This window comes from Cebidichthys violaceus, unplaced genomic scaffold (assembly GCF_023349555.1).
Source record: "Cebidichthys violaceus isolate CVI_PGR_0920_01 unplaced genomic scaffold, fCebVio1.0.p SCAF_19, whole genome shotgun sequence".
NCBI lineage: Eukaryota > Metazoa > Chordata > Actinopteri > Perciformes > Stichaeidae > Cebidichthys > Cebidichthys violaceus.
Window position 1 is genome coordinate 1,005,551 of NW_027176361.1, and position 11,023 is coordinate 1,016,573.

At 41.2% G+C, this 11,023-nt stretch overlaps 1 protein-coding gene across 1 annotated transcript; it reads left to right on the top strand.

Moving 5' to 3' along the window:
* Positions 1–7,586: 7,586 nt before the first annotated feature.
* Positions 7,587–9,952, top strand: LOC137874413 (zinc finger protein 260-like). Its single transcript, XM_068713082.1, has one exon. It carries the CDS (start codon positions 7,594–7,596, stop codon positions 9,271–9,273), a length of 1,680 nt encoding a protein of 559 aa, XP_068569183.1. The 5' UTR covers positions 7,587–7,593; the 3' UTR covers positions 9,274–9,952.
* Positions 9,953–11,023: the final 1,071 nt, after the last annotated feature.

Genomic DNA, 11,023 nt, shown 5'->3' on the forward strand with positions numbered 1-11,023 from the left:
ACATGTCGAGCGTCTCGGAGTCGCTGCTCCTCTTCATCCAGTAAAACATCTTTTAAATGTGTCCCCCCCCCCCCCCCCCCCCCCCCCCCACACACACACACACACACACACACACACACACACACACACACACACACACACACACACACACTGGTGTGATTTCACGCGCAACAACAACAACAACGGAAGATGTAGTTCCGGGTTGTGGAGCGGTGTGGCTGTAAATGATGTCCGACGATAAGCAAAAACAAAGGGAACCCTTCATCTGAAAAGTGAATTAAGACAGACAGACAGATACTTTATTAAGATAGATAGATAGATACTAATACTAACTAGAAAATGTATTTCCTGCTGTAAATGAGTTGGACAGGAGACTACCTCTCTGAAAAATGTTGAAGCCCAAAAGCATTAAACCCTTAGAAGAAAGAAGCTAAGAGCTGAATTACAATGCAGGAAAAACTTGAAGCGTAACAATTTTACTGTCCAAGTAATAGTAGTAAAAGAAGTAGTCGTAGTAGTGTTTGTAGTAAGAATAGTAGTAGTAGTGGTAGTAGTAGAAGTAGTTGGACTATTAAAAGGAGTAGTAGTAATACTAGAACTATTTGTAGGAGTAATAGTAGTAATAGCAGTAGTAGTGATCATAGTAGTAGTTGAAATTACAGTAGTATTAGTCGTAGCAGTAATAACAGCAGTAGTAGTCATAGCCGTAGTAATAGCAGTAGCAGTAGTCGTAGTTGATATAAAAGTAGTATTTGTAGAAGAAGTATTAGTAGTAATAGCATTTCTAGTAGTTGCAGTAATAGTAGTAGCAATAGCAGTTGTTGTAGTAGTAGAAGGGGTAGTTGTACTATAAATATTATTAGTAAAAGTATTAGTAGCAGCAGTAGTGATATGTGTAGTAGTAGTAGTAGAAGTTGTAGTATAAGTATTATTAGTAGTAGAACTATTACTAATTAGAAGAAGTAGTAGTATCAGTATTCGTAGTAATAGCTGTACTAGTGGTCGTAGTAGTTAAAATAACAGTAGTAATAGCAGTATTTGAAGTAGTAGTAATAGCAGTAGTACTATTAGTAGTCATACTAATAGCTGTAGTAGTAATAGCAGTAGTAGTAGTCGTAATAGTAGCAACAGCAGAAGTTGTAGTAGAAGTAGTACTAGAAATATTAGCAGCAGTAGTAGTAGTTGTCGCAGTATTAGTAAGAGCATTAAGTATTTCAACAAAAAAGCCTAATTTTGAGCTTAATGTTAAAATACAGTTAATCCATGGGGCTTTTATTTTGAAAGGGTGGGGCTGGGTGGGGGAGAGAGGAGGAGAGGAAACGGAATCATAATGTTTGAATGTGTGAAAGGGGAAAAGTCCTTTAAAAATCTCTAAGACCTGAATGACTGTATGAGAGAGAGAGACACGGACAGAAAGATAGAGGGAGAGGAGAGAGAGAGACAGAGAGAGTGGGTGAGTAAGAGAGAGAGGGAGGGAGAAAGACAGACAGACAGAGAGAGAAAAAACAGAGAAAGAGCCATAGTGAGAGAGGGAGAGGGAGAGACACAGACAGAGAGAGAGACACACAGAGACAGATGGACAGACAGGCGGTCTAATGATCTTTCCCTGAATATCTCCAAGTCATGTGTGTGTCTGTGTGTTTATCAACTTCACTAATTAGCTCAATCAAAAACACCTGTGTGCCTGCAGCCTTTACATGGAGATAAAACTGTGAAAAACCTGTCAAACAAATCCTCAAAACCCCCATAACAGTAGCTCCTATTGCTCCGATATTATAACTGGAGAGGAAGGATGACTTGAAGAACAGATCATATGAAAATTGTGTCTGTAGTGTAAAAAATGTGGCTTCACTGGCGATCTAGAAATGTTGTATGGTTGTCTGTGCAAGAATTTTTTGAAGTCTGTATTAACATTGGTCTCTATGGAGCAGATAGTTGGTTTTCCTCTCAATTAGAGGCTGTTGTGCCAAACGTGTAAATCTGTTGGATTCCACAGTCATTTGTCTACAACAAGGACACAATGAGCTACTTTTCTACCACAGCTCATGCATGAAGAGTGAAAATTGTGGAGTCAATGGCAAAATAGAAATATTTCTTTCACAAGATTCTGAAGCTCCTCTTCACTCTAGTGATGACATCACGCACTCTGAGTTGTGCAATACACACCAATTATAAAAGCAGACAATGACTGAAAAAATCATAAAAGTTAAAATGTGACCGTTCAAAAAGTGTAAAAGATATCAAAAACCTTATATCATACAATAATAGCTTAGGGTTTTCTCAACATATTTAAGTTAAAATGGTGTCTGTAGCTGAAAGTATGAGGAAGAAGAAGGCTTTGAAAGTTTAAGAAGTTTAAGAGGATTTGAACATTTTCTCCATAGAGATCCAATTAAAAAAGAAAATTGCAAAAAGCTTAATATTTCAAAAAGCATAAGAGGTGAAAATATGAAAAGTCATAGCTGGCATGTCCTTAAAGTGCTGAACATTTTGATATTCAAATGGTTTCTGTAGCTTTAAAACTGGAAGAAGATAAGGTCCAAAAACACATATGGAAAAAATAGTTGACTAAAGATTCAAAGAACAATACTTGGAATGCTGAATCAGCAGAGAGAGTAACTGGTTGCCATGATGAGGACGCACCTGGTTGGAGAGGCAGACTGATTAAGAAACGTTACAGTAAACAGTGATTTTGAACAAAACTCCTGCCTCCTTTTAACAAAAGCAGGAGTCTGAGTGACAAAATATGGTATCATGAGAGAGATAAGACTCTGCCGAACGCGCTGATGTGGTTTTTATGTCTGTGGTGTTAAAAATGTGAGCTCTAGAGCAATATACAAAACTGGTAGCGTCTGCTTTCTTTGAGAAATTAGTGGTCAGATTTACCATGGAGTCTAATGGAGCAGTTGGTTGGAGTTCATGTCGCTCTGCGGCTCTTTGAGCCAAATGTGTACGTTTCCAAGCTTTTTGGCCAAAAATGGTGTATAAAGAGTAAAATTTGTGGGACCTGGAGCATTTTGTTTGGAAAAATCACAGAATATTTTCCTGCTCCGCTCCACTCTGACAGTTATGTCATCACTCTAGCGCTGAACATTCCGTGCAATACACACCCATTATAAAAGCAGAAAAAGACTGGAAAAATCATACAAGTAAAATTGCTACAGTTCGAAAAGTGTAAAAGATATCAAAAAGCTTATAAAATACAATAATAGCTCAAGGTTTTCTCAACATTTTAAAGTTAAAATGGTGTATGCAACTGAAAGTATGAGGAAGAAGAAGGATATTAAAGTTGAAGAAGTTTAAGAGGATTTGAAAATTGTCTCCATAGACATCCCATTAAAAAAAAATGGCAAAAAGCTTAATAATTCAAAAACGTTAAAGGTTAGAAATATGAAAAGTCATAGCCGGCATGTCCTTAAAGAGCTGAGCATTTTGATATTCGAACGGTTTCTGTAGCTTAAAAAATGTGGAATGAGATGAGTGCCAAAATATGTATGGAAGAAGTTGTCGGAAGAATAAAGATTAGAAGAACAATACTTGAAATGCTTAATCAGCATTGCAACAATTAATAGTAGTTCAGGGCAGTATAGATTCAAATCCAGCCGTAATCTCATTTTGTGCTTGGAACTCCTCTGGAATCCCTCTAGGCCTCCCTATAGTGTCTAACTGGAGTTGTTGGTCCGCCGTGTATTGTCTTCTTTACCTACGCCTCCCATCGGACGCTTCCCCCATCACTCACCCCCTCATATAGCACCACTACCGGAAACCTCATCCGAACCAATGTGCAAAGCCCAACCCATCTTGGCGGCAGAATATTCAGTAAAACATTTCCCCCACACATCCAATAACTGTCGGCTGTGCCTGTTGTTTGTTCACTTAACAAATGGAGAGCGGGAACGGTCATAGTTATGTTGTCACAACTTTGGTCTCGTGGTATTGGGTTTTCACACCATACCAGTCTCCAAATGAACGAAGGAGTAATGTTAGCCTGTAGAAACCAGGACACCACCCAGGTTACTTTACAGTAAACGGTAGTATTGCCTACATTAACCCTTTTCCAATCCGCAGCAAATCCACCACTGGTAAAACATTCATACTCTTCGAACTGATCTACTTTATAATTAGCAGGAGATTCATTCTGCGATGTGTAAATCGTAACTTCTGCGCAGTTGATATTCAGGATGCCAATCTAAGTAGTCGTGTTTCTCCTGAGATCCATACAAGAGTCAACATTGAACACCACACATAGGAAGTCTGAAGATTGGAGCCAACTCTTCTCTGGAGACGAATCTTCCCTCTCTGCACTCACGCTGTTGTGTCTTTGTACATTCTTTGAAAGCGTGTTTTTCTGGAACCAATATCAGCAATGTTGTTAGGGCTTCTGAACACATTATGCATTCACTGGAGGTCATCTCCTTTACTGAGTACCATGCCCACTTGTACTACCCATTCTGATTAGCTTGCTCCCAGCTTTTATCTCTTATTATCCTAACACTCCTCTGCATTGGCCTGAATCTGCTCCACGAGTCTTCTACATCATCGTTTGGTCAAGCCCCCTTCTGGGCCATAATAGTTGTCATAATGATCATACTCATAATAGTTATCGTCACTTACTTCTGTAGCTCCTCCGTCCATCTTTAACGTTGGAACGATAGCTGAATCATTCGTCACTGTGCCTACTTGTGTTCCAGTTGTTGTTACTAGCGGAGGGCTTGGTTTTGTACTAAGCTCACTTGGCATCATCACTTGTATCACTGCTGGAGTAATTGTAACTTCACTCGGCCACGTTTTTGGAGTCAGAGTGAAAGCAGTTGTACCGCTCTATTATTATTGTTATCTCTTACCGTTGTAACTGCTGGGCATTATCATGGGTTTAGAATCACCATTATCCACTCGTACTAGTTCATAAGTCATTCGGACTCCTTGTGAAGAGTCAATGTTTTTTATTTCCACATGTACATAATAGACATGATTTGGGTTCCACAGTCGGCTCATTCTGACCTCAATGTCAAGCTGATCTCCTGAAGTTATGGTAATAAAACACTGGTCCAATCCCTACTTTAACGCTAGCTTACCTTACTATGCCTGCACAGTTTTGACACTTCTACTTTATACTCTTTTTCTCCTTCGTCGTCTCTTTCTGCATGTATTAGCGTGCAACTGTCTGAACGCTGGATAGGCCGGTTTGAACTTAAATGGCAATGCTGCCATAGGTCCTGGTCTAGCATGGGTTGGAATATGTGTGGTTGCATCGTACTCATCTGATTCATGGTTTCTGGCTCTCCTCCAGGACGGCTGAGTCACCGTCTGGGCGCTGACCTGCATGCTCTGTGGTGTCACAGGTTTCACTACCGTCAGTCTCTCCTGCCCCACGCTTCCTAACAGCATCCATATCAGAACGCCCATTAGTTTCAACACCTGTTCCAGGCTTACCTTGTTTGTCATTTTCTTCTGACTTCGCACTGCCCTTGGTTTTGTCTTGGACTTTCGTGCAATGGCTCAAATGATACCATGTTGTACTTCTTTCAACCTGGACTGCTGTTGACATTGCTCGCACCACTCTATAGGGACCTTCCCGCCTTGTCGGAAGACTTTAACGTACACATGGTCCCCTGGTACAACTGGTTTCTCGGGCTTCTGGTCGGAGCCTGGCTCTTTTCCCTTCTCCTACAAGTAGATGGATCTATGTATGGCAGTTAGTTGCTTCATATAGTCCTTTAACTCTATTTGCAGCTGCTCAAGTGGGGGTTCCTTGTAGGGGCCTCTTAGTTGAGGTGCGGGCATAGGTCTACCTGTTAGCATTTCATGCAGTGTTAGGTGCGTGCTCCTGTGAGTTTGCATGCAATAACTCATTAGCGCAAGCATCCACCCAGTTTAGCTTAGTGCTTGCACAGATCTTATTCAACTTTGTCTTTAATGTTGCATTAATCTGTTCCACTAAACCTTGGCTTTGTGAGTGGTACACGGCCCCCAACCTTTGTATGATTCTCAACTGTTGTAAAATTACCGTGGCTACTTTCTGCACAAATGCTGAACCATTATCTGAACTTATTTCTGATGGTATGTCAAATCGTGGGACGACTTCCGAAACTTGACAACAGTTTCAGCTCTTAGGTTTTTTGATGGAGTTGCTTCCACCCAGGGACTGAATTGATCAATTACCACTAGCATGTAGTGCTTTCCATATGCCTATTTTATCATGTCTACACAGTTTGTGACTAAGTGTTTGAACGGCCCTTCCGGGACTGGGATGTGTCCCATCTGTGTTTTTATGCTTTTCCGTGCATTGTTTTGAGCATAGATTTCACTTAACACCGACCAACATATCCAGTTAGACGCTGTAGGGCTGCCTAGAGAGATTCCAGAGGAGTTCCAAGCGAGATTAAGCTGGATTTGAATCAATACTGCACCGAATTACTATTAAGAAGAGAACTAAGGTATAACAGTCAGACGTAAAAACTCTGACATTTTGGATTTGTTGTGAACTTGTCATTGTGAGCACAAGAATAAATGGTCCCTGCTGGTTGCAACAAGAATTGTGTCCCTCCCTGGTCACCAATCCTTTGTTTATGATTTTCATGGACAGGATTTAAAAGGCACAGCCGGGAGGGGAAGAGTGTTTGGTTTGGGGACCTCAGAATTGCATCTCTTTGCAGATGATGTGGTTCTATTGGCTCCTTCAGAACCTGATCTTCAGCACGCTCTAAGGCATAAGGCAAAACTCTCGATTTAACCAGTCCATCTACGATCTGACCCTCACCTATGGTCATGATTTTTTGGTAGTGATCGAAAGTATGAAATCGTGGATACAAGCTGCTGCATTGAGCTTTCTTCGTAGGGTGGCTGGGATCAGCCTTAAAGATAGGGTGAGGAGCTTAAACATCTGGAGGGAGCTTGGAGTAGAGCTGCTGCTTCTTCGCGTGGAAAAGGGCCAGCTGAGGTGGTTTGGAGAACTGATCAGGATCTTCCTGGACCCCTCCCTTTCGAGGTTTTCTTGGCACATCCAACTGGTAAGAGGCCCTGGAGTACCAAGAACACGCTGGAGAGATTATTGATCTGGACTGGCCTGGGAAAACCTTGGGGTTCCCCAGGAAGAGCTGGAAAGCCTTGCTGGGGAGAGGGACGTCTGTAATACCCTTTAATTTACACCTTGGTTCAGCCGAAGAAGCCTCTCTGATATTACTGTATTACCTTCATAAGTATAGACAAAAATTACAACCCTGCAGTACTTTAGAGCCCTATTTCACTGTGTTTGTCATATTTGTATATGAGCCGTTGACAGTAGATAAGGACACTTTACATATGAGAGAAAAACACTCCCACTACGTTTGTAGCGAGTGGAAGCAGATATCTGCTGTCGCACATCGACCAAAATACGGCTCTTAATAAAGTACTGCCATTCTTAAAGTAACGGTACTAATGAAATGGGGTATTGAACCGTTTTTTTTAACGGCAGAGTATTGCGACAATTCTTTAGCATCGGTATGATGTGTGACACTAGATCTCAGTAACATAATGTTATGATACCAGAGACATCAGTGTGACCTCACAGGTCTCTATAATGTTCTCCCTACAGATGTTCAGCCGCTGGTGATGAAAGAAGATATTCCCCCTGAGTGGAGCCCCAGCCTGGACCAGGAGGTCCAAGAGCCCCTCCGCATAAAAGAGGAGCAGGAGGACCATGAGCCCCTCCCCATAAAAGAGGAGCAGGAGGACCAAGAGCCCCTCCGCATAAAAGAGGAGCAGGAGGACCAAGAGCCCCTCCGCATAAAAGAGGAGAAGGAGGACCAAGAGCCCCTCCGCATAAAAGAGGAGCAGGAGGACCAAGAGCCCCTCCGCATAAAAGTGGAGCAGGAGGACCAAGAGCCCCTCCCCATAAAAGAAGAGCAGGAGGACCAAGAGCCCCTCCTCATAAAAGAGGAACAGGAGGACCAAGAGCCCCTCCGCATAAAAGAGGAGCAGGAGGACCATGAGCCCCTCCGCATAAAAGAGAAGCAGGAGAACCAAGAGCCCCTTTGCATAAAAGAGGAGCAGGAGGACCAAGAGCCCCTCCGCATAAAAGAGGAGCAGGAGAACCAAGAGCCCCTCCGCATAAAAGAGGAGCAGGAGAACCAAGAGCCCCTCCGCATAAAAGAGGAGCCAGAGCACCTCAAAGAGCTGGAGGAGGCAGATGTCACCAGGTTCCTCTTCAATACTGTGCTTTTGAAGATTGAAGATGACGATGAGATACCTCAGTCTTCACAGCTTCATCATAGCCAAAAGGAGGATAACAGAGAGGTAGAGCCTCAAGCCAGCAGCTCAGCTACTGATGGAGAGGACTGTGGAGGATCAGGACCAGCCGGGAACCTAGATACAGATTGTCATGCACAACCGAATGCTAATGATGAAATGGTTTCTGACTCCTCTGAGACGGAAGTCAGTTATGATGATTGGCAAAAGGCTTTGTTAGATTCTGTATCTGAAACAGAGGACAGTGACAGTGATTGGAAGGAGACCAGGGCACCAGATTCTGCTACACGTGCTCTGAAAGTTAAGGAAACCATTGTAAGGGATGTAGTCTGTAAAACTGGCAAGAAATCCTTCAGCTTCTTCAAGTGTAGTAATAGATTTTACCACAAGGGCTTTCTTAAGAGACACATAATGTGCAATTATGGAAAAATGTCCTCGAGCTGTTTGGTTCCTAAGAAATGTTTGAGAGTGAAGAAAAAGGTAGATTCACAGAAAAGAGTCCAAACGGGACGGAAACGATTTGGATGTGATGTTTGTGGGAAAAGATTTACACAGCAGGGAAATATGAAGACACACATGAAAGTTCACACAGGAGAGAAACCATTTGCATGTGATGTTTGTGGGAACAAATTTACAGAGAAGGGAAGTCTGAAGAAACACATGAGAGTTCACACAGGAGAGAAACCATTTGGATGTGATGTCTGTGGGAAAAGATTTACAGAGAAGGGAAGTCTGAAGAGACACATGAGCGTTCACACAGGAGAGAAACCATTTGGTTGTGAAGTTTGTGGGAAAAGATTTACACGACAAGGACATCAGAAGAGACACATGAGCGTTCACACAGGAGAGAAACCATTTGGATGTGATGTTTGTGGGAAAAGATTTACAGAGCAGGGAAGTTTGAAGAGACACATGAGAGTTCACACAGGAGAGAAACCATTTGGATGTGATGTTTGTGGGAAAAGATTTACAGAGCAGAGAAATCTGAAGCAACACACAAGAGTTCACACAGGAGAGAAATGTATCTTTTCACTTTCTTGTTAAAGATGAATTACCTAAATGTGTTGTCAGGAACCACTGCAGTTTTCATTGTCTTATATTTTTGTCTTTGTTTGTAAATGAGAAGAAAGGGGAAGTGTTTTTCAAACATTATATATATCTTAATTACATTCAATGCAATGACAACACACAGTAGGTCTGTGATGGTGGAAACAAAAAGGAACCAAAGACTCTGTTCATCAGGGGAAATATGTGTATTTAATATGCAACATTTAGATTAATGTCTAATTAATACATATTCAAACTGATTGTGTTTAAAAAGTGTAATAGGGGGAATAGGAGACCTTCAGTTTGTTTTTCCTTACTTGGTGTGTTCCTCAAACTTTTGTAACATTTTATTTGACAGACCCATAACTTTTTGTATTTCCTAGAAATCTGATGAAATGTAATTCCTGTTATTCTTTAAACCAGTTTTTGTGTCTACGGTGCAGAGCTTGTTACATTGTTTGGCTTTTGGTTTTGACTCTTTACTAAGCGTGTGTATTCCTCTGGATACCTTTTTTGCCTTGTTTGAGACCAAGCTTCAGTAAAACTTAGATTTTTGCTACACCCATTCTCTACTGTTTGTTTTTTAGCAATATCATACAACTGAAGTTATAACTAAATTATTATTCAGTAAACTGCTAAAATATGTATTTGTGTTACATTAAAGTTACTTTTTGAAGTCCCCTTCTCTCAGACTCATTTGGTTCCTAGCTGCTTTTGTTTCACGGGGACAGTTATGAGTGTAACGGTGACTGTGAGAGAGGGAAGGTGGGTGTTTATTATTTCACCTACTTGCTTTGTTCACTGGAAGAAAAACTGCAGCTGTGACCACGTTGCTCACAGCCGAACAGCGACTGAAACTGTTCAGGAACTTTATGTAACTTCTCACCTCAATAGACTCAACCAGTTGTCTCATTTTGGGTGGGGACAGTATATAAACTTTGTGTAGTTTGCAAACTTCAATGTATCCCAGAAGATGTTTGTTTAATCACATGAATTAATCTTTCATTCGTGTCTTTCTGAAGTGTCTCCTGGCTGTTTTTCACATTTAAAGCTGTCATTGGGTACACCGTGAAATCCTTTAAACACCACTAGAGTTATTGTTCTGGTTTATAAGTGAGCAGGAGAAGCAAAGCAAAATGTTTTTGTATATTTAATTAAACACACAAGAGACAATTTCAAAATGTTTTATATGAGGCAAAAATGCAACAGAACAACATTAAAACAGAAGGATGAGGAAATTAAAATCAAGTAAAATACGATAAAAAAACTTTAAATAAATAAAAATAAACGTCAGTCTTCACAAAATGTTTAGGCAACACAACCATTTAGTGAGTTTTAGGTAAAGAGTGTGGCTGATGTTAACGTGCGTCGGTTTCAGTTGCTGAGTAGCACTGACCAAGCTGTGTTGTTTATTTATTATTTATAGTTTTAGTTCGGTAGATAGAAAATTGTTCCGACATAAAACTGCTCACAACAAGGTCTGTGGATCACCTTGATTAACTGGTTCATGACTTCTAGAGAGAGGTGACTGTGGATAAGTGGAGAGCAGGGTCGTCCTTCAATCACAGGATCGGTGGTTCGATCCCCGGCTCCGCTAGTCGCATGTTGATGTGTCCTTAACCCCAAAATTGCTCCTGTGGCTACGGTGTAGAAATGTGATAGAATCTGAATTGTAAGTCACTTTGGATAAAAGTGACTGTAATGTGACGTTGAGTTTTTAAAATTTTTTGGCCGCTTTAGGAACCAA